At 43.3% G+C, this 22,774-nt stretch overlaps 1 protein-coding gene across 8 annotated transcripts in view; it reads left to right on the top strand.

Moving 5' to 3' along the window:
* Ikzf1 (IKAROS family zinc finger 1) overlaps positions 1 to 22,774 on the top strand; it is a 90,301-nt gene that overhangs the window by 1,004 nt on the left and 66,523 nt on the right. For 5 of the 8 annotated variants that reach the window (XM_028777844.1, XM_028777852.1, XM_028777907.1 and 2 more), the window contains exons 2-3: positions 14,432 to 14,485; positions 22,134 to 22,253. In XM_028777844.1, coding sequence (XP_028633677.1) covers positions 14,432 to 14,485; positions 22,134 to 22,253 — 174 coding nt within the window. Of the gene's footprint in view, positions 1 to 525; positions 687 to 4,440; positions 4,509 to 10,055; positions 10,152 to 14,431; positions 14,486 to 22,133; positions 22,254 to 22,774 lie in introns of those variants that run through there. The other 3 variants (XM_028777861.1, XM_028777875.1, XM_028777884.1) reach the window with 3 other exon arrangements.

The following is a 22,774-nucleotide window of genomic DNA, read 5'->3' as shown; positions in this document are numbered from 1 at the left end:
CGGCGGCCGGGCCCGAGCCCCGTGCGGCTGCAAACTTTGTGTGCGCGGCCCGGCGGGTCGCGGAGTTGCCGTCTGCAAGCACGACCCGGCGGCGGGCGCGGGGACCGCACGGTGCCTCTCTCTGCCTGGCTCCGCGTCCCCGCCGGGGTCCCGAAGCCGCGTGGCGTGCGCGCGGGCCGGGTGGGCTGTGGGACAAGCCGAACGGGAGGCGGATCGCGTGCGCCAGCCCAAAGTTTGCACGGTGCGGGGCGAGGGGCGCGCGCTCCGGGCGGCCGCAGGTGGCGGCGCGGTGAGCCCGGGCCAGGTGCGGCGACAGCGGGGCGGCGCTGTCGTGCGGGACGGCCGGGCGGCCGGGGGCTCGGAGCCCGGTCGGAGCCCGCGGGGGGCGGGGAGTGTGGCGAGAAATGGGGAACAATGCGAGTGAGCAACTTGAGGAAGTCATTGTGAAAGAAAGCTGGGAATTGCTCCGCGGCCAACTTAGCAGGGCACTCTAACAAGTGCCTGCGCGGCCGCGCCCGGGCCGGCGACAGCGGCAGCCCGGCGCAGTGCAGCCCATCCCGGGACGCTCGGCCGCGGCAGGCTGAGACCCGGTAGGTCCCGCGGGGTGCAGGAGCCCCCAGATCCCTCGGCTGCTCTTCGCGCCCCAGGATCATTCTTGGCCCCCAAAGCGCGGCGCACAAATCCACGTGAGTGTTTTCGAATTAAATTTCAGTAGGAAAACTTGGGGTAACTGGTGGATTTTTGTTTTTTCAATTAGGAGTAGGAGAGGAAGGAAAAGTCATTCGAAATCCATAGTATCCGTGTCGCTCACGTCTGTCTTTTCCTTTCTGAGGACTGTGAGGGCTTTGACTTAAGTCAAAGCCTTTGCCTTTTTAGGCTGGGGCTGCAGGTGCGAGACCAGGCCAGTTGAGGCACTTCTGAGTAGCCCGGGGTCCCACGAAGAGCATGTGCTGCTTTTATGTTTAGGCTTATATCAACATATCTAGCGAGATGACAGAAGCCAGCGTTTTCAAAGTCATGAGTAAAGACTTTCCTTATTTTTGATGCGAGAGCTATTTGCTTTACGGATAAGATCCTGTCTGAGTTTGCTTTGTGCAAAACAGAAATGATCTGAGTGTTGAAACACGTACTTCTTCTCATCGCACTGTCTGATCCCAGGACATGAAACTATCGCAGGGAGACCCTGTTATCAAATAGGCATTAGGACGCTTGTAAATTATTTGAAATGTGCTTTTTAAAATTGCCAAGCATCACTGGTGATTCCCAAGGAATCTTATGAGCCTTTGATTTCCTTCTAATTTGGGAGTGCAGGATATGGCATCTGGTGACCCAAAGGGGTATCAATTCAAAAGGTCTGAGCCAGAAGCAGTTTCCATTTCCTTTCGGGCTGGAGCCCACCCAGAGTGAATTGTAACGTGCGGTTTTGTTCAAGTAATCTACGTGTGATTTCTCTCCCTGCTGCAGACACCTATTTCATCTTTGAGCTGCCTTGTTTTAAACTTACAGAACCAAAGTGGTGTTAGGGAAATAGCCCTTTAATGGCCCAACCTGCCTGTAGAAGAATTTTTAAAACGTTGAAAATGTATGATATACATATAATATTTTTTCATAGACATTGAAATGCTTTTAATGATTGGTTCGTTTGGGTTATGAATTGAGAGGGGGGGGTGAAGTCAGTAAGAAAATCCCAGAGCCTGCTTCAGTTTCTTTGTTTGAAGATATTTGTTCTATGAGATTGAATTCATCCTTTTTTATGAGATTTTCAAAGTAAGAATTTAAATACTATTCATAGTATGTTAGTATGTATCCAAATTGTTTAAGTGACAAATCAGATTACTTGGTATATGACTCAAAATTTAAACGGGGACAAATATCCATGACAAAAGATTCATCTGCTTACTCAGATCGGCACCCTATAACACACAGAACATGTTGAGAACATAATGTAGCCACATCCATGTAAATGACAGTGTGGCACTTTACTGACTGCAATTCGTTTGATAAAACATGAATAATTTCAACTTTCCCCACAAATAGACATAGCTATTCCTTTTCTTATCGTAGAATAAAATATTCTTCTCAGACATACAATGCACTAGAGCTGATGGCCAAAATGTTTTGAGTCTGATGGCTTTGGGTTTTTTGTTCGTGGTGATCGTTGAAACTTAGAGTTAAGAAGTTCCAAAGAACTAGTTTGTTTAGTTCATTGGTCATCTAATTGAAGGGGCAAACCCCAAATTTCTCCCCAAATTTAGAAGCCACACAGCAATAATAAGCCACCATGGTGGCCTCACAGGCAGACAAGGGCTGCTAATAAAAATGTGGACGAGTGTGACGTTTGACTCTTTTGAGAAGTTTGTGTGCTGTCTCCTAAAGGAAAAAGCAAATGGTGGTTGTTCTTGTAGCATTACCATTGTTGAAAAATTAAGATAACAGTTAATTTATTGCCAGAAAGATCTAAAGCCCAGCAGAGCTATAGATCCCTGGCATTCTCTTTACTTCACTCTAGGCTGAGTGTAAGAATGCTGTTTCTTCAGTTTGAGGAAGGTTTTTCCTTGATTTGAATTTATGTGTTTCATATTTAGTTAAGGTAACAGTACATTGTTCAGGAGAATGTCAGAACTTCTGAAATCAGACACGATCATAGATAGATGATAGATAGGTAGATAGATAGATAGATCAGGATTGTTATATTAATATATAGGAAATAAATTACATGTGTACATATGTGCACACACCTGCTTGCACATGCACAGATCACACACATTTCGTGTTGTGAGAGAGGCTTGAAAGCAACAATCATTTAAGTTTTATCATTAAATACACCCAAGATGGGTGACTAATTTCCTTCATCTTATTTACTTTTTATTTTTTAAAAAACATAAAATAAAATGATTTCTCTATAATGGCATATTGGGACATAATGTTAGTTTTATAATATTAGGTAATTCTGAGTGGTTACCGAATTTTGCACATTCATGTACTGTTACTGCAGTTAGTCAAGATTCACCAATGCTATCGTGACGAGCATCATGTCCCCTGAAATTTTACATTTCAAAACAGTCTCTCTATAACATAAGTGGTACTTGCCGTGTTCTAAGGAAATGGGATGCGGTTTCAGCCTCCGAAGGCACACCAAGAGCCTCTGAGTTCCTTGGGAACCATTAGCTGCCGATGCCTGTTTTTAAGATAGACAAATATCTTAGGATACCATGGTTCCTCCTTTTAGCTGTAGCTCCTTCTCTGGCTAGAAACCAGAGTGAACCAGAGTGAACGGGAGCGCTGTCTCCCCTAGAACTCCCTCAACTTACTTCACTTCATAGGTTTGCTATGTGACCCTTACATTTCACAGGAAAACACATGACATGTGACTGCAACAAGTGATCTCTCCTGGGAATATGGGGAGAGAAACAGAAATCCATTTCACATCTTGAAAGAGATCTTGGTTTTTGCTTTTTAAAAAAGGCACTTTTTTTTTATTCTAGGTTTTAGGATGGATCACTACGGTACTGATAAAATACTCACACTTGGTGTTCTTCATATAAACCACTGTTTCCTCACATTCCCGTTAATTTAATAAATGGCTTTAAACCTCGGGGTACTTTGTCCCATTGTTGGAATATATCCTTCTGTTCTTAGAATTTCAGTACCCTCTCTTCAATAGTGTTTGTTTGATATAGCCCTTAGCAGCTGGATGACAATATAACAATTATTTTAAGACAATTGTAAGTGTTATTGCACACACTACTACTACATGTTATAAATGAACGATATCGGCCAAAAAATATGATTTGCAAAATATTTCTAAATGGAGAAATGGCTATCTGCCCTAGTTTGAGGGATATCCTACTAGTTCTTTATGGGAAAGCCTCAAAGGGACACAGCTGACTGAGGCACAATATAAAGACACCTGGCAAATTATTTTCACTGACATTTTCCCTCCCGTTTTCATGTTAAACTGTAATAAATAAGTAGATGCCAGGGTGCCTTCAGCCAACCAGTTGGTGATAAATATTTCTCTCTTTTTTTTTTTCCTAAGGTTAAAAAGCCCAAGTCTCAGGCATGGAGGCCATTGGTCTTCTTTGCAGGTCTGGGGGGCTGCTTTTCTCCCATGACCATGTCTTGCCAGGAGAAAGTCATAATTCCCATTGACGAAAAGAACACCTCTTCCCACCCTATGTCTGACAAATCAGACAACCGAATGATTTCTGAACTCATTTTGGTTAAGACAGGAAGCATAGGTTCCCTTCCTGTGTGTGCTTCCCTGAGAGAAAACTAGCTTCCCTCCTTCTTTGCATACTTGGCGACTGGCTCTACCTTGCTCTGAACCCCAGTGGTGTGTGAAGGCCAGACTGGGACCTTGGAGGAAGAGGAAGAGGGATCTGAGGCTCATCCAGGGACCAGGGTCCTTCCCAAGTGGCTACTCAGAGGGGACTCAGACCAAGTCTGGATTTGTGTGGCAGAGAGAGACAGCTCTCGTTTGGCCTTGGGGAGGCACAAGCCTGTTGGTGAGTGTCACATGGTTTGGCTTCTTGTTGTGCTTGCTTGGCTTGAGTTAGTGCTCCTTCCCTCTCCTGCTGGGGGTTTGGTGAGCAGCCATCATCCAGAGTGCCTCCCTGCCACCCCTGCCCAGCTCCCTGTCTTGAGGTGATGGAGAGCATCATTAGGCTCCATCTGTGTGTTCTGCTCTCAAGCTAGACCCATGCCCCACCTCCTGATGGCTGTGGCACAGGGCCATGGCTTAATGAATTGCTTAAAATGGGCCCTAATTAGAGCAAAAGAGCTTTCTTCATCTCAATTGAGTGTGCAGCGATTCGGGTTGGTTTTGTTGTTGCTTTGGGTTTTTTTGTTTGTTTGGTTTTGGTTTTGGTTTTTGGTTTTTTGAGAGCAGCTCACCTCAGCAGCAAATCTGACACTTGCTGCCATTTTCAAAAGCAAAGTTTAAGATGATGGGTGGAGGGTTTTGACAGAGTCTGATGAGAAATCTGACACTGTCTCTCAAGCTGTAGGCTGTCTTCTTTGCTTTCTCACAGTTTCTTCCCTTCTCTTTCTACTATATGTGGTATTTTGGCTAAATTATTAAAACAACTAATTAATGAAGAATGTTCTTCAAACTGCTTGTGTATATGAATGTGTGTGTGTGTGTGTGTGTGCTCGCACGTGCACGTGTTTTTGAGGTTCCATGCTGATTTACACTTTATAATATTTTCTGTTATGCTCAAACTGTTAGAAGATGAACAGTGTGGTTTGGAATAATCTTTTGCCAGAGCTAGGCATTCCGTGAGGACCAACTTAGCAGGTTTAGATAATTTTCTGTTGTATCACATTTTCACCAGTAAACTTGGAGCAAATAAAATCCCACAAGACTGTTCCTTTGACCTAATGGGGAAAAAAATCTTTAATTTATCATCTTTAAGAGACATGGAAATGAGGAGTTGACCTTTGGTAAGCTTATGTGAGACACTCTAAAAAGTGCCCCAGTGCTCTTAATGGAAACTAGAGAAAGCCATCGACCCCCTAGCGCGAGCCCCACTTTTAGCCTGAAAAAAAAAGTGACCTTTTTCCCCCTTGTTTGTGCTGAGTTGGGTAGAGTAAAAACTAAAGTAATAGAGACCTGTTGTAAAAACGGTAAATTGTGTCTCCCGCTTCATCAAGTGAAAGCCCGCAGCTAAGTATCTCAGGTTCTTAAAGCTAAGGTTGGCAGTTACTTTTTAAAACACGGTTTGGAAAGTTCTAGTTCTTCCCCACCAAGAATGCATTGGTGCTTTATCGTGAAGTTATGTCTGTTTGATCAAATTTAAAGGATTGTCACTTGAATTAAGAGCGTCCAGGACTTTTGTCAGAGTAGTGAACTTTTCTGGAAAAGACTTCATTGGAACACTGAGAATTCATTGCTGCTGTCTGTTGGGAGACTGCAGAACAGTGCAAGCAGGCATTAAAACCAAGCTTCCCTGTGTTTGGCTGTCTAAAGAGCAGTTTCTGCCCGATTATAAATAGACACGCCGATTTTTGTAACTGTGCAAATGAGGAAGTTGTGAGGTTCCATGGGGTTCAGCTGATGACCCTTGTCTCTGGGGTTTGCATGAGGACCTTGTAGGCTGAAGGTAAAGGATTATAAAATCCATCCAGATAGCCTGGGCTGGATGGACACATGTTACACGTGGGTCTCTATCTTGTTCATCACGTGTGGTGTTGGCCTGACTGTTGTAAGGATGCTCCCTGGTCTGGGTCAAGGGACATGGCTACTGAGTAATATCTTAGAATAAATTTTTTTTAAAAAAAAATGTAGACATTCCTTAGGATCTAACTGGAAGGCCAATGCAGATAGTCAAGTGTCGTATTTTTTTTTGTCATTGTTCAGTTTATTGCCCATAGTTGTTATCATACAACTGATTTTCCATCTGTTGACACTACAAGCAGATTGCTTATCCCAGTAAAAGTTGGGTGAGCAAGGTAACTTTCCAAAGTACTAAAGTCCTTAAACGACCATGATGTGACTTAGGGAACTCCATTTTTGAATCTAAATTACAATACTGTGAACGTAGGTTTGAGAAAAGAACACATTACAAATTAATGTTTTAATAATCTTTATTAAAAAGTTATTTCATTTTAAGTGACAACAGTTGATTTTTATAAGTGCTGTCAATAACAGCAACATCAGTTCCAGGAAAATGGCCACAGAGTCCATATGGCCTGTCTTAACTGAGTGACAATGAGCAGGCCATCAGGAATTCATACTCCCCTCTGGAGCAAAGACTAGATGCTCCTTAATGTGGCTGGGGTGTGCCAAAGTGGCCTTTTCTATTTAAAAAACTAAAAGGCCAGTGTATGTCCCAGCGAGCTCGGTGATGGTGCTGACCTAGAGTGTGAGCAGTGACCCATTCCACTGAAATGATGAGTAAGAAGAAAAGCAGTGGATGCTGGGACCTAGCAAGTCCTTCTTAATATCACAGTGAACGGTCAAGTCAGAGCACCTTCTCAGTCATGTTGGATCAGTCCGCATGAAGGACTTCCAAACAATAGGATACCTCTATGAAGCTCTGCATGGCTTAACTTCTTTAGGCCCAAACAAAATAAAGCCTTTGGCAAACAAACTGACCCAGGCCTTTTTAGCTAAAGTAGCATTGTAGAAACACCTGCATCAAAGGCTCACTCTCTTAATGTTATAGCTGTATAGGTGGTTTTCCTCCCACCACAGACAGCTTTAAGGTTGTATTTTCAAGTATCCACTTGGTGGAATTTACTTGTATATCTAAATAATTTCACTGCCAAAAGTCACAATGAGATATTATATTTTTTTTCCAGACACCACATTCTCTAATTTAAAAAAAAGTTTGGATTTATCTCTTAAACTAGAACTAGTAGAAGCTTGGGAGAACACGGTTCTATCGTCTCTTCATAACAATTACAAACTATCAGCACTTCGGAAATTATCTGTGTGGATCAGTCTTGTGGAAGCCGTTGCTGTATTTAAAAGACAGAAATCTCATTTGTGCGGCATCTCCCTTCCATCACACTACCCTAGGCCGTGCCTAATGGTCTTCCACAGTAAGAGGGCAGAAGACAATGCTTCTAAACGTGGACTTTTCTTACCTTAAATGATGAAGTGTGGAAAGTGACTTATATTTGAGAAAGCTACTTAAGAAGTGGTCAGTGTGGATGGTCCAAATCAGAAAGCATGTTAATTGCAACTGCATGCCTTTCCTCGGTGGCTGCGAGTGGGTGGCAGTGTGGAGCATAGAGAGGAAACACAGCTCTGTTGTATGAACACGGCTTACCTGAGGGAAGAGAGGAGCCAAGGCACCACTGACTGTCACGTCAGCACACGTGCGAGCCTCTCACCTCCAATTCCACTGCCTTTCTTGTATAAGATCCTCCATCCTTTTTTTTACTCTAGCCTGGGGATTCACCCCGATGCCTAGGCTAGCCTGAAACTCATAAACTCATATGTAGCCTAGGCTGCTCTCAAATACATGCGCCTTTTTGAAAGTTATGGGAGTACATGGGTGAGCTACAGTGCATGGTTCCAGCATTTTCTATTACGTGTCACAGAACAGGTGCTCAGTCAGGCCTTCTTATTTGGAAGCAATCTTTATTTTGTGTTCTCTCTCTCTCTCTCTCTCTCTCTCTCTCTCCCTCCCTCCCTCCCTCCCTCCCTCCCTCCCCCATGTGTATATATATGTGTATATACATGTTCATGTGTTTGTGCACCTGTGTGTGACGGTATGCATGCATATGTGTATTGGCCAGAGGCCAAAATGGAGAATCTCCTTCAGTCTCTCTCCTTATACCGCCAGGCCAGAGTCTGCTCCTGACTGGCTCAATTGGCTGTCAATCTAGCCTCACGGATCTTTTGTCCCCACCTCCCCAGCACTGGGATTAGGGTTGCCATGCTAGGCTCTTCTGCCTACTGACTGAGGGATTCCTGTAGCCTCTTGGCTGTATTTGTAACAGACTTCCCCATTTCCCTTTGACCCTTCCTTTGCATATGAGTTTCCGCCCACAGAGGGAAAAATGTGAAGCCAGGGCTGCACATCTGAGTGATTTGCCCTGGAGACGAAGGTTCACAGAACAAACTGCCAGAGCCTTCTACGGCTTAGCTGACTGTGGGAGGAGGGGCATGGTGAATATGAAATTGGATTCCGATGCGCCTGTTTAAATCTTGTTTTTCATTGTTAGTTGCACCAGCAACGCTCTGGGACATCATCATGAAAAATGTGTAGATTGGCAGCTAATTTTTAAAAAATGAAAAGAATCAGAGATGAACTAGGAGTGCTCAGAAGTTTTTATGTTTTCCCAACCTGTTTTGTCAAATTGTTACACAAACCTAGAAGGTCTCTGACTAGATACAAAGACGCTGCATATTGCTGTCCTTTCTCTCAGAGCATCCCTTTTGAAAAATGCAGCATAATTCACAGTGATATGATAAATTTGCAAAAAAAAATGAAATCTTCAGTGTACAGATGAAAAGACATGTCTCTCACAGAATAATGTGTTTTATTAAAGAGGTCTGTGACCTAGGCATGTTTAATAGATGATAGTCTTGGACACAACCCTGTCCTCCACATACGCATTTACTCCCAGCCTTCAGAGAAGCATTTGAGTATTAAGTGGCTAGTCCCAAGTATCCCTGGGACAGCTTCCCCAGCAAGAAAGAAAACCACCAGGCACATGTGTGTAATTGTATGACCAGAATTTACTCGCTGTGCAAGTTCTGTTACGAAGAAGTTTGTCTAGCTTTCAGGCTATTGCAAAGAGTGAGTTTATATTCTAGCCAATATGAGGGGCACCTTTAACTGTCGGACATTTGGATATTGTCTCCACTGTGGTGTGTTTATGGAGTTCTTAGAGCAGGAAGGAAAGGCAGATACTGTCATCAGATGACTGGGAGTTCAGAGCTCAGCTCTGCTGTTTGTTGGCTGTAGCCTTGGGCAGGAACTCTTGCTTCATTACGCTGCTCACAGCCTCGGTCTTCTCTTCTGCAAAATAGAAATGATGAAGCCGATCCCACTGACAAATCAGCGTTGGATGCTGGACTCTGTGCTGGACTCTGAGCCAGGCTGCCCAAGAAAGTATTGGTCAAAGCAGGGTGTTCACAGACTCAGGAAGCTTATTAACAGTTTAGCTCTCAAATGCCTCACATGCAATGGGCTGCCTCAGAGGTACCTGTACTCCTCCTCTTATTGCTATAGACATGGTCCTCAAGGGTCCTTATAGATTATCACTGCACAGAGAGAACCAGGTAGTCTCGGGAGAGGGAAGGGCATTTGCCATAAAATAAACACAGAAGTTAATGTACACTGTTTTGAAATCTCAGAGGACATTTTTCAAAGCTTGTGGAAGTACAGCGCAGGCCAGGTAACGGACTAACATCTACTGACCGTCAGTCCTGCTTACAGCAAGCTTTGCATGCCATGTGCTTAGCAGTTCTCTTGATAGCCATTTTTCAGGTTTGGATAACCTGAAAAGAAAGACGTTTGTAGTTTCTGACTGGCGTCTAGTTTTTTCACTTTAATTTAATAAATCTAGGCTCAGCTTGTGAAAATTCTGGAAAAGGCACTGGGTTATGACATAAAGCACCACAGAGAGAAGTGCTTGCTGAAGGAAGATCTGCCAGCACCCCTTGAGGACTTGTGTGGTCCTGGACTCTGGTAAGCCTTCCTCTGGGCCTTGCAAGTTAGAAATGGGCCAGCACTAAGGACGACCTGGCCTGGCAGCTTACCTGGAGACAGCAACTGCCCAGGGCTGTTGGATGCTTCTCCCGGGAGCCAGCCAGGTTCCAGCCTGGTGGCAGTGGCCTCTGCGTGGCAGGAGGAAAGGCTCCTGGTCTCCCAGGAAGACTCCCATGATGTGTAGAAGTTTTGAATCTGTGCTTCCTGCCCAGTCCCCAGAGCAGTGTGGTCCTTCCTATGCAGTCTGAAACCTGGCCCCTGACCTCCTGTGTTTCGCGCCTCTTCTCTAGTGTTGGTGATGTGCTGACTCTTTCTGTCTGAATCAAGGAAACGAAACCTGTTTGTCCCTGTTTAATCAGAAGAAAAGAGAAACAGACAGGAAGAGAGAGGGACAGGAGGCGAGAGAGGGAGACACAGAAATAGAGATGAGATGAGAGAGTTAGCTGAAGACAGGAGATGGAAAGAGATCTGGAGGGATGGTAAGCTGTAAGAAAGGCCTCCCTGCTCACTGTCCTAAAGAGCCAGCCTTGGGCAGCCTCTGTCATGCTGGCCTGCACTTATCTCTGCATCTATTTCCCCTTGTGCAAGATTCAGAACTGCCTGCTCCAAAGAAACAATAAAAGCATTCATGTTAGAAGAACTGCCCAGGTGAGAGCTAGTTTACCGACACTGTGGCATGCTCTCTGGTGGGTTGCCTCTTATCTGAGACTGCATGCTCTTCCCATGCAAAGTGGACCACCGAAGCACATTTCTGTGGCAGGCTTATTCCTTCTGACACCCCTGCCCAGACCTGAAGATGCTAATGATTTGCTTTGGTGATTAACTCCTTTTAGGGAATGAAAGTTCCTTGTTATATTCAAAGCTGAGACTGTAACATAACTGAGTTCAAACTATTTGTTTCTAAGTTTTTAAAATCTATTCACTCCTCCCCCTGCCCCATCCATCTCTCTCTCTCTCTCTCTCTCTCTCTCTCTCTCTCTCTCTCTCTCTCCTCCCCATTCTCTCTTTCTCTCATACAAACACTTGGTGGGGGGCACAGTGTGTGTGCAAGCCTGTCAATGTGTGAGTGTGTGTGCATGTGCGCATGTGTGTGTGGAGGTCAGAGGTCACAGGTCAGAGCCTGTGAGAATCAGTTCTTTTCTTCTACCACATGGCTCCTAGGGATTAAACTCAGGTTGCCAGACTTGAGGGCATCACCATTATATTTTGAGACATCTCTCTGGTCCTTTAAGTCTGATCCTTCCCACCTCAGATGCCCTGTATTGCTTCCACATGGCAGAATAGGTACTTTGTAGGTGTTTTGTAAGCAGTACCTGGTAGTCAGCCTAGTACCCGGGATGAGTTAGAGTCCTTCAGGACACTTAGGGATGTCCTTTGTAAACTTTGCCTTGAAAGAGGCCAAATGCATTTCTACCTTCTCTGCATTGGTGGGTGACTTTTTTAGTCTTTACCCAAAAAGATGCAGACCTTCGGTTTTGGGGATGTTTGAGGGGCTTATAAAGTCTCTGCAGAATTCATAGGACACAGTATAGACTGACTCCAGCTCTTAGCTTAAAAATTGTCAAGTATCTGAAAATGTTGCTGATGGTTGAACTTTAAACAAAGCAAGGGACCCTGCTGGCAACCGTACTAGACACAAGTCCTGAGAGGGTGAGGTTGCAAATGTGCATGCAAATCTGAGTGAGGTAGACTGTGTCACAAGGGTCCAATTGCCCTGGCTGGCAGGAGTCTGTTGTTAAGTGACCCCATAGAGCAGCCATGTGCAGAGGTCACTGGGATCCTGACATGCACCTGTATTACCATAGTGCCCTCAGGGACTTGCTCCAAGCACTGTCAGTGGCCTCACTTGTCTGTCCCCCCAGATGCATGACAGCTGGCTCCTTTGTCCATGAGATGACTTGTTTAGAGACAGGCAGGCACTCATACTCATGGGCCTGATAAGACATTTGTTTTTATTTGACTTGGAAGTAGCTTGGGTATATTCTGTCACTGGACTGTCATCTAGTGAATCAAGCCTTTAAGGAATAGCCATTAAAACACAGTGATGGTATGGTATAGTAGTTAAATTAAACGGATATTAAAGAAAACATTTGAACAGTACCTCTGGAATATGTTTAGTGTCCTATTTTATGAAAAGCATAGAAACACAGAGAGAGAAAAGCTGATTGGTCCTAAGTGGGGGAACTTACATGAGTTTCTTACACACACACACCAAAAAAAAAAAAAGAAGAAGAGAAAGAAAGAAAGAAAACTCATTCATGTCACAGTAAATTTATTCCCAACATTTTGTGTTGAAGTTACTAAGTTCTACTTCACCAACCAACATTAGAGCATCTCAGAGCTTGTTATGAGCTTCCTAAGTCAGTGGCTTTGTGGTCTCAGCTCTCACGTGTGCAGCCCAGCCCACTGCACAGGCCTCTCCTCTAAGTCCTTCTTTTATTCCTTTTTTGACAGTTTCTTTTTGTGCTGAAGGGCTTTGGGACCCTGAGCACAGAGCTTCTGGCTACTCTTGTACTGGTTGGCCATATTCTCTGGGGCTGATGTGTCTCATTTCACTGGTGGCTGGACCTTCCTTAGGGGTCTGAGCATACATGTACTGTAACAGGGCTTTTGTCTCCCTAGGGTCCTGACTACTCTTCTAAGTTCTGTATCAGCCTTAAAAATCCTCACAGCTGAGACAAGTGAAGTGCCTTTCAGAATTAGATGAAACCCTTCTCCATCCAGAAAGCAGGGCTGCTACTTATGTCTTCCTCATGACTAACAATATTCTTAAAAAATATATATATTTCATCCATATATACCATAAAATATATTAATGATAAAAGATATATAAAGTTTTTTTTTTTTTTGGTTTTTTTCGAGACAGGGTTTCTCTGTGTAGCCCTGGCTGTCCTGGAACTCTATAGACCAGGCTGATATATAAAGTTTTAATTATATAGCTAACATCACATAAATTACATATATAGCTATATGACATGTATATGTATACATATATAAAATAAACAATACTTTCATATATTAATATAAAACATATGCTTCATGTATGTATACCATATCGTACATATGATTCTGTGTTATATAAAGCTATGTACATGTGTGCCTCTGCCTATACAGTTTCCCAGACAACTGGAATCCCCTATCAGTTTCCAGGTTTCTTTTAAAAGCAAGCCTCAGCCTTTAGCCCCATAGCTGAACCAAAGAGACAGTGGTACCCAGGAAAAAAACTTAGGTTCAGCAGATAACCGGAGTCTGCTGACAGCGATGGATGTCTAGCAGATCGTGGTGAGCAGATTCAGTGAAGTCACCACAGTTTTCTGCTGGACATAGAGTTCTTATAGAGCTACCGGATGCTACATACTAAGAACATAACATCTAAGGGTACTTGAGTGCCTGAGGTGTGGCCCAGGAGCCAAGTCCACTGCCTTCATTTCTCTCCCTCTGCCTCTGGCTCCCTCCCTGGTATTTGTGGCAGTCTGTGTACAGCCTATGGAGGACTCACCATGGTCACTATAAGGCAGCCTCTTCCTATGGGTGTTTTCAATTCAAACCAAGATGAGGAGCCAGCCATAAGCCTGCAAAGCAGGAGGCTTGAGCCCTCTCCTGGCTTGCTCTGTCATCTCTGTCTGTGAGAGAGTGCTGGTGGAGTCTGCAGCTAGAGCTGAAGTGGGGGGACAAGGACAGAGCGTGTGTTGCCCATCTGCCAGGCTGAAGGTGTATTCATTATTGATGGAGGTAGTGCGTTGCTGTTCAGATATGCAGCCTGCCTGGGTAAATGAGACATTCTTCAGCAAATTGCTTCGTTTTTTGATTGCTGATTGTACGCGTGTCACCAAGCTGACTCAAGGTTCATCGATGCATGCTCAGTAAATTAGAAAGAACATAACTATGGATCAGCCAAGAGAATGAATTCTGTGCCTACAATGACCCAGGGCCATTTAATTTTCTGCTTAATTTTGTTGCAGTCAGTTTGCATTTTGGGTTATTATGCAGTAGGAAATTAACAATAAATAACAAATTTGGTCCTCCTGTGCTTGTAATGATATTTTTATAAATCTTTGTAATGCTGTTTTTTAAAGGATCAAGGTCTGTGCTAGGCTGATACCCCAGCAAGGATGTGAAGAGGAAAATGCATTATTCTTGCTAGATAGCCTTGTTGTTAAATAGCATAATATCTCTCTCTCTCTCTCTCTCTCTCTCTCTCTCTCTCTCTCTGTACTTTTGCTTTAAAGTAAAATCCATTTTTCTCTTCTCTTTCTTAGATAATCTGAAGACCATGGATATCGATGAGAGTCAAGACATGTCCCAAGTTTCAGGTGAGACCTTGGGTGAGAGTTGTATGTCCAATGTCCAGAAGTTGTTCTGGCTGTGCTCGGGGGAGCTAGCAAGGCTGCCATAAAAGAAAAGGCCCAGAGCCATGTGTGAGAACTTGAACATAAAAACCTCCCAAGTGAGATGAGTTAGTGTGAACTCTGACAGCAATTCAAAAAGGATTAAGTAAATGCTGTACTTTTGGAGACAGTTATAATGGATTTGTCTACCAAACATACAAAACACATGCCAGAGGTGGCATTTAAAAGATAAAAGATGAGAGAGGAAGAGGAGGCCACAGCACCATGAAAGAAAGCACAGCCAATAATGGAGCCCAGTTCAGAGTTGGAGCACTTGCCACATGAGAACGGCAAATCCTAGCTCCCTTACCTCATCTTACCAGACCTAGAAAGTGAACCACTCAGGCTAGTAGGAATGTGGAGTTGGGTTCCAGGCTGTCCAGTGGGCAGCCCTGAGAGTGGCCCATCCAGTAGATCCTGCCCTGCTCCTGCACGCATGGGTGTATGAGGTCAGGTACTGCCTGGCCCTGTATCTGGACAGTACTTGGAAGCAGACTTCCTGGACCTGAAGATTTAGTCAGTATTTCTGTTTCAGAGCCTCCAGGCAATTCCCCAGTCCCAGAAGCCTGGCCTCTCCATGACACTGGCCAGCCTGCCATCTGTGCCTTGGCTGTGCTGCCTCCTCAGGTTTTGAAGAATTGTTGATTTGTTTGTAAGCTTGTATTTTGGTTCAGGTGTGTTCTCCTGAGGGGACCTGCCCTTATTATATGATGCTGCCCAGCTCACTGGAGGACCTGTGTGTCCTAAGTCCTACCCCTCTGGAGATGGGCTTGCAGCAAGTCACACGTTTCTCCTGCTCTGCGTCAGCTCTTTCTTTCCATTGTAAGACTTCAGATTTCATTTTCCCACAATGCAAAGAATAATGAATGGCCACTTTTAGAAGGTGTTGATCTTACACTTTCCTAGTTGCAAGTAATGAATATGGTCTCTTCACTATGCAAACAAAACTTGTTCATGTTATACAATCTACTCATTTCAGTTTAAGGAATTGATCTTTAAAATAAACTCTTAAAAGTAGACGAAACATTTAAGCACATGCTCACAGTGGCATTGGTGTGTGCACAAACCTGTACAAAAGGAGGAGGATATGAATATGCAGATATGGAAAGAAATATAAAGTGTATATGAAAATGGAAAAGATACAAAGTATAATTCCATGTGGAAATATAAGATAAACCACACACACGTGTGCACACATTCCACATGCTTGTGTGAACAGTTACAGTGATTCTCAAGTGTATATTAACCTGGAATTCCCCCAAAGCTGAGTGTTAGGAGAAAGACTGGTGTGCTGAGGGTGAGGAAGAAGACGGTGCTCTTTTCTTATAACTCTGTAGAGTTATTTAACTTCGTTTCCTTTTATGCTCCTTAATCCAAATGGTTAAATGAAAAGATGATGTTTAGCTTGTTGAAGCCTTGTATTTAGCTTCCCTTGCCATCCCCCAAAGCCCAGGAAAACAGGGTGTGCTCAACCTAAGGTAGGATGCTGGGCTCTACTTATGGGAGATCTCACCTATTGGCTCACCCCTTAAAGCTGGATTGCTTTGGATGTCGCAAAAACAGGGAGGTGGAGAAACTCCAAGGGCAGGAAGAATCCCTTTTGCTTTTCTTTGCTGCTTTGACCTCAGATGAGTTCTGAGTTTATATGTTACAAGACACACTCAGTGGTCCACACTCTTGGTCCTCATGTCACCTACATTCTGATGTCCTAATGTCAAAACATTAGGCTAGAGATAAAACCAACCCAGATGCCCATTAATGAGTAAATGGGAAAAGTGTGGTATGTGTATATAATGGAATACTATTTAGTTATGGATGTTGGAATCCTGTCATTTAGGACAACACGGATAGACTAGAAGAGCATTGAGTTAAGTGAAAGAGTCCAGGTTCTAAAAACCAATGGCATATACACATTCTGCTTTTTCTGAATTTGCTCCTATAAATGAATAGTCTGGGTTGGTAGATTTGCCACCCACACATAGAGATTCAAGGGTTGTACACTATATGCATGACTGAAATCTCAAACATCACACTGTGCCACATAAAACATGAGCAATTATTGGATGTCAGTAACAAATTTAAAGATACAACATCTTCTAGCCTTGAAAACCACCTCTAAAATGTTAACTATGAAGAGTAGTCAATATTTTCATTTTTCCATTTTGATCTCAAGGCTTCCAAGAGCCTTAGTTTCTTGAACTTCCTTTTCTTGCCCTTAACATTATGCCGAATAGTGTATTGTAGGCTTCCCTGATTAGAGCATCAGAGAGTGTGTCACACTTAGGAAAGAATTACGCACTGCTTTTATACTGCTTTAAATGTGGTAGTCTCCCAATTCAAAGCAATGTTTCCTCCTTTGCTAAGACTCGGAAGAAAGTGGGAAGGATTCACATAGGATTCACACAGTTTCTTCTTGTTTTATTTCTCTTGCAGCCCTGGGGATGGAACCCAGGACTTTATTCATGCCAGACAAGCCACTGAGCTATATTCCCAGCCTGGGAGTTAGCTTTCTTCATAAGACATTGAGGAATATAATACTGAGTCATTTCTTTTTCATAAGATGTTCAAACAGCAGTTTCATAGGATCCCCCCTAACATGTGCAATACTTTGGAAACACACTCCCCACTAGAGCCCTGTCTTCAAGGCCCTTGGATTCTTCTTCTCTGGGGTGTACTCTAAATATGGACTGTGTTCAAATTCATGCCACCTACAGCATCAATCCTAGAGGTTGATGGTTATTGCAAACCATGCTCTCTGACTTGAGTCTGCTAATTGGAGAAAGCTTACTGATAGGAACTGACTCTAACTTGCAGAGGTGTCCTGCCTTATTGTACTGTCATCTACATTGAGATCACACTGAGGAACCATGCAATAAAGTCATAAGTTAATCACCAAGAACCCCTCAATGCTTTAAGCGTGTTTATGAGTCAGGGCATCATCGCTCTCCTGGCCTACAGGCCTCAGACTTGGGGATTGAACATGTTGGAATCTAAAGAAAGCTGTCTTCCATCGGAGTATTCTCACTAACTTTCTGATGGAAGCTAGTTTCTTGGTCTTTCCTTCATCAGAATTTTCAGATTACTCATGCATTTGGATTACTTTTTTGTTTGCCTTCTAAAGAAAGAGGCAGTCTATGGGAAGAAGCTTATGGGAGTTGAAAGACCAACTCCTCATCCATTTCTGACTGCAGCTGTGGGACTCAAGCCAATGCTCTTACGTCCTGAACCATGGTATGTCTCCTATAGCAGCAGGGACTCTGGCCAGTGAATCTCAGAGATTCCTCTGGCTCCCATCACCTGAACTATGTATTTGATATTTCCTTAATGCTGTTTGTAATGTGTTTGTTGGAACGTGCACACAAAGAGTACACCCTGTAGACATACATAATCTGTGTAGGGAAGAGGAGCCTCATATATATTAAATAACAAAAGTATCCTACCTAGTTAATCATAGTAAATCACATTGATTGAGCACTTGAAATTACCCAAATAACATCCTAAGCATTTTCTCATTTTTACCTTATAAAAACCCACTGAAGGAGGATGTCGTTATCTCAAAGTTGCAGGAAGCTAAGACTCAGCCTATAAGAAGTTGACATAGGGAACCAGACAGTATGAGCCTACTTCAGCCCTAGGCTAGAAACAACGTACTCTCCTCAAGTGGTGGTTCTGTAGTGAGTACATCTATTACCCTGAGGTATTATGTTCCCTTAAGCCCCTCTGTATATTAAAGATGCATGCCTTTGGGAGAAAATCCTAGGGATTTGCTGGGTAGCTGGGCAAATTATAATGTACTTGAGAACTCATTTACTTTTAGTTTCAGAATAAGGGCACAATTTCTTTAATTTGACCACAGAAACTTCTCAAAGACATGCTTGACACACAGGCAACAGGCAAGTTAAGTATAAATTGGTGTGATTATAATTTCACCAGAAGTGTTGTTTTCTAAATAAGTGAAATTTTACTTGCCTCTTCAGAGTCATTCCATTTGACTTATTAAGCACTTGCTGTCTTGCTTTCTCCACCCCATTGCTTTTGCTACCTGGTAAAGGTACATACAGGCCATGGCCTATGCTTCTATAGTGTACTACAGGTTACCAAGAGTTTACTTAACAAGTTGGTGTTTATGTGCATGATTAATTTTATTTTTACCGTGACCTGCTGAACTATACCCAAGTCATGAATTTTAGCCTCTTGTTATACCTGAGGAGAGAATTCTAGAGGAGTAGCCATATCCACTTCCCATCAGCTCTCCAATTGCTTTAATCAGACCTATAACCCAGATCAATCAGTGTATTCATAATTGGGGTGTGTTGGCTTTACCTAACACTTGCTTTTTTAGAGTAATGATTCAAATGGCTACTGAGGCAAAAGCCAATATGCACAATGATTTTGCCTATCAGAAAGGTTCTCATGAAATGGTAACTTTTCCTGAGGAAGACCTCCCAGTAGTAAAAGAATGCAAAGGTCCTCGGGCATCAAGCTCCCCAGAGTGATGAATGTCTCTGCAACAGAACTCACACTGGGGGGCTTTTAGGCAAATCAGAGGACCTCTCAATGAGCTGGAGTGGGGCAGAGTTGAATTAATGCCACCTCTTGGCTGCCACGTGAATACATCAGGTTTTGTTCCTTCCAGCCTGGTTTTCTGCTCCATACCCCTATACACATGAGGTCTGATCTGTTGTTCTTCCTTCTCCCTGTGTGGTTTTTTTTTCTGCTCTGAGAGTTTCTATTGATCTGTCTGACCCACAGCATTTAGAATCACGATCCCTACTGTTTTCATTATACCTTGTCCTCCATGTAGGAAACAAAACGTACCAAGATATAAGATGGGGACACTGGTGAGATGGCCTTTTAGTGTGTAACTTCAGCCAGTCATGATTCTAAAGAAGTCCAGCTGTTACCATGAACATCATCCTTAAGACAGAGTTGATTTTGTCCATTCAAAGATGGATCAGCCACACTTTTAAAACTGGGTAACCACGAATCCTTTGGTAAGGCAATTAATTCAGCATGAATTGGACTGAAAAGTGTGGCATGCTTTTATTGGCTAAACCTAGATCCTTATCACACTAGCCCCCCCACCCCCAAGCTCTAGTGTGAGATGGCATGTCCATGGGCCCAGAAATATTGAGGATGACACCAAAGTTACTATACGGAAGATCATCACAACAAAACAAGTCAAAGCAATTCCATTTCTCCATCCCCCATTCTCACTCAATATTAATGCCAGCTGGTGAATCACAGGGCCCCACGGCTCGACTCACTCTGTATGTGCCAACTCATGTACCAGCCTCTTAGGCTATGGCTTTGTTGCCAGGGTCCCACTCCCAATCTCAGGGAGGTTCTTTTTATAATTATTTCTTTTTATTTTTTGAAGCTATAACTATCATATTCCTCTTTCCTTTGCTCTTTGGAGGTTCTTTACTGGCCTTTCAGAAGGAAAATGGTGTGAGTCTCTGCTCACCCAGCCCTCCCCTTCCCCTCTGCAACATCTCTAAATTATAAAGAAGGTCTGTTTAATCAGGTTCTGGTGGTTATTATATTTGAATACCTCCCTAAAGTCCTCAAAATTTGAAAGCGTTCATTCTGGGCCGTGACTCTGTATGAAAGTAAGAGCTGTCAAATTGTTTGTATCCCTTCTGCATGCTTTTTGTGAGAGACTTTCTTGATTAATGCAAGGATGAGAAGCAAAGCCACATGTCCTGATACTGTTACTGTAAAGGTCTTCTATTTAGGGTGAGGGAGACAGTGCTGACTACTGCGCCAAGACTCTAGCACAATATGAACACTTTCAATCAGTCTCTTGGGCCTTTTGTTTTTCTTTGGGAAATTATTATAATCTTACCCCATCTTTAACTATTTATCTTGTATCAGCTATCCAAATATACCCAATAATGCTCTTTCTGAAAATATGCCAGTTGCTCTAATCACAGCTAACCTGGGATAGTACATTGTGATGTCTCTTTCTTAGAGATTGTAACACTATTCCCCAAAGCATGTCTTTGGTGCCTGTGCAGATGCTATTTTAAAGATTCCAGTAAAGCTTGTCTCATGTACTTATTTTACTGATCTTTTCTGGCTCCTAAAAAAGGTTGGTGCAGTTCTTGTGAGTTGACTGAATCTTCACACCATGTCTGGTCGTGTTCTCAGTTTACCATTGACATGTTGTTTACATATGCTCCCAAAAGTCTAGGCTAGTGTCTGCTGGGAGGTCATTTTGCCTGTTGGGCTAAGTTGCCAACTCAGCAGACACACATCTGGTGAATCGGTGCTCTGATAGCTTACCTTCAGGATCTTAAGCTGGACTTTTTTTGAAAGTAGCTACAGTGGGTCAGTTAGCATAGATTTCAGATCTCACTCACTGTTTCTCCTATGTAGTTTGTGTCTGTTAGTCCCTTTAAATTAGCTCCAGAAAGATGGACGCTTTCAGAGCTCCAGCCTTAGTGATAAAAAAGCATTTTCTACCAAAGGCAGTTTCACTGTGTCGATCTCAATTTCTCCATGCTGGAGCTAGACAAACGTCATTCTAATCCAGCCAACAATTGCTAGGGAGATGGGACTAGAGGAGAGGGAGTGGGTAACTGGGAGTGAAAATGGCCAAAAAGTTGTATATACATGTATGAGATTATCAAATAATAACACAGACAGGAGGGAGATAGAGCGAGGGGAAGGAGGGAAGGAAGGACCAAAAAAGCTGTGTATACATGTATGAGATTATCAAATAATAACACAGAAGGGAGAGGGAGGGAGAAAGAGACAAGGGGAACCCTACTTTATGAAGTGTAACAAACTTTTGTTTGTTTGTTTGTTTGTTTGTTTGTTTGCTTTTTCGAGACAAGATTTCTCTCTGTCCTGGAACTCACTCTGTAGACCAGGCTGGCCACGAACTAAAAAATCCGCCTGCCTCTGCCTCCCAAGTGCTGGGATTAAAGGCGTGGGAAACTTATCTTTGTACCATCTTGAGTTTGTCAAAGCATGAGAAGAGCCTCAGAAATACTGCTGCCATTGGCCCAGCAGTAACACTTCCAGAGATGTATATAATGGTGATCTTTGAGGATATGTCCAAAATTGGCTGATAGGAGGTCCAGTGCAAAATTGCTTACAGAAATACAGAAAAACAATATATAGAGTCAAAAGAAGCAAAACAATGTAACTAATTCCTCATTACCCCCTATAAATAAAATTGTACAAATAGGTCTGTATCAAGAAAGTATATTGAGAATATCTAAAAGCCAGTTTGCTGTGAAAAAACATCACTACATAGGAGCTATAATATATCAATATTTATGTAGTAATTTAGTACCAGGAATAGCTAAGGTCACAGATGCTGTTTTGCTTTTTGTTGTTGTTTTCCTTTTGTCAGTCTTTGTTCTCTGATGTCTCTGTTGTGCTTGGCAGTGATGTTCATTCCTAGAAAGAAATACATATTTGCCCTAATGGGGAAGCATTAATTCAGAGCAGGTACTCCTTCATGCTGCCCTAGGGCCCTCAAGGTGAAGCCCAGGCACTGAGGTTTTCCCAGCAGCTGACAACACCTGCCAGAAACTAAAGCCTTGATTTGTATCTGCAGGAAAGGAGAGCCCCCCAGTCAGTGACACTCCAGATGAAGGGGATGAGCCCATGCCTGTCCCTGAGGACCTATCCACCACTTCTGGAGCACAGCAGAACTCCAAGAATGAGCGAGGCATGGGTAAGTGGATCACCCTGCTGTTCTGCAGGCTGAGGCACAGTTAGGAAGTGGCTGCTGTGTAGGGTAAGGTAGGTGTGCTCATTCCTTCTTGTTCTCCATGGTTAGACACATAACAGGGTTTCCTCAAGTTGGGACTTGGGTAATGTGTTTTAGGTGGTTTTCTGTTGACTACAAGTGATCTTGGTGTTACTATGTGCTAAACTATGTGGAACTATATGAAATACATTTATATTAACCTAAAGGTCATTTTAAATCAAGGAATTTGGCTAGTGTTTGGAGCATATAGATCTCCTCTGCTTAGTCCTGAAAGCACCCGGTATGGTAGGGGTTGTTTTCAAACCATAAACAGAGGGTCACAACCTGCCTGTGGTTCTCATCACAAAGCGAGAGGCTCATTCTGGGAAATAGAAGAAATTGTCCTTTGACCGTGCCACACAGGGAGTGCCCCTACTTCAGAGTCAGGCTAGTGGCTTAGTTCTTGTGGAGAAAGAGGTGGGCTTGCCCCGAAATTCCACAGCTGC

Source organism: Grammomys surdaster, unplaced genomic scaffold (genome assembly GCF_004785775.1).
Source record: "Grammomys surdaster isolate TR1022 unplaced genomic scaffold, NIH_TR_1.0 67, whole genome shotgun sequence".
NCBI classification, from domain to species: Eukaryota; Metazoa; Chordata; class Mammalia; order Rodentia; family Muridae; genus Grammomys; species Grammomys surdaster.
This window is presented reverse-complemented; position numbering and strand designations above follow the sequence as displayed.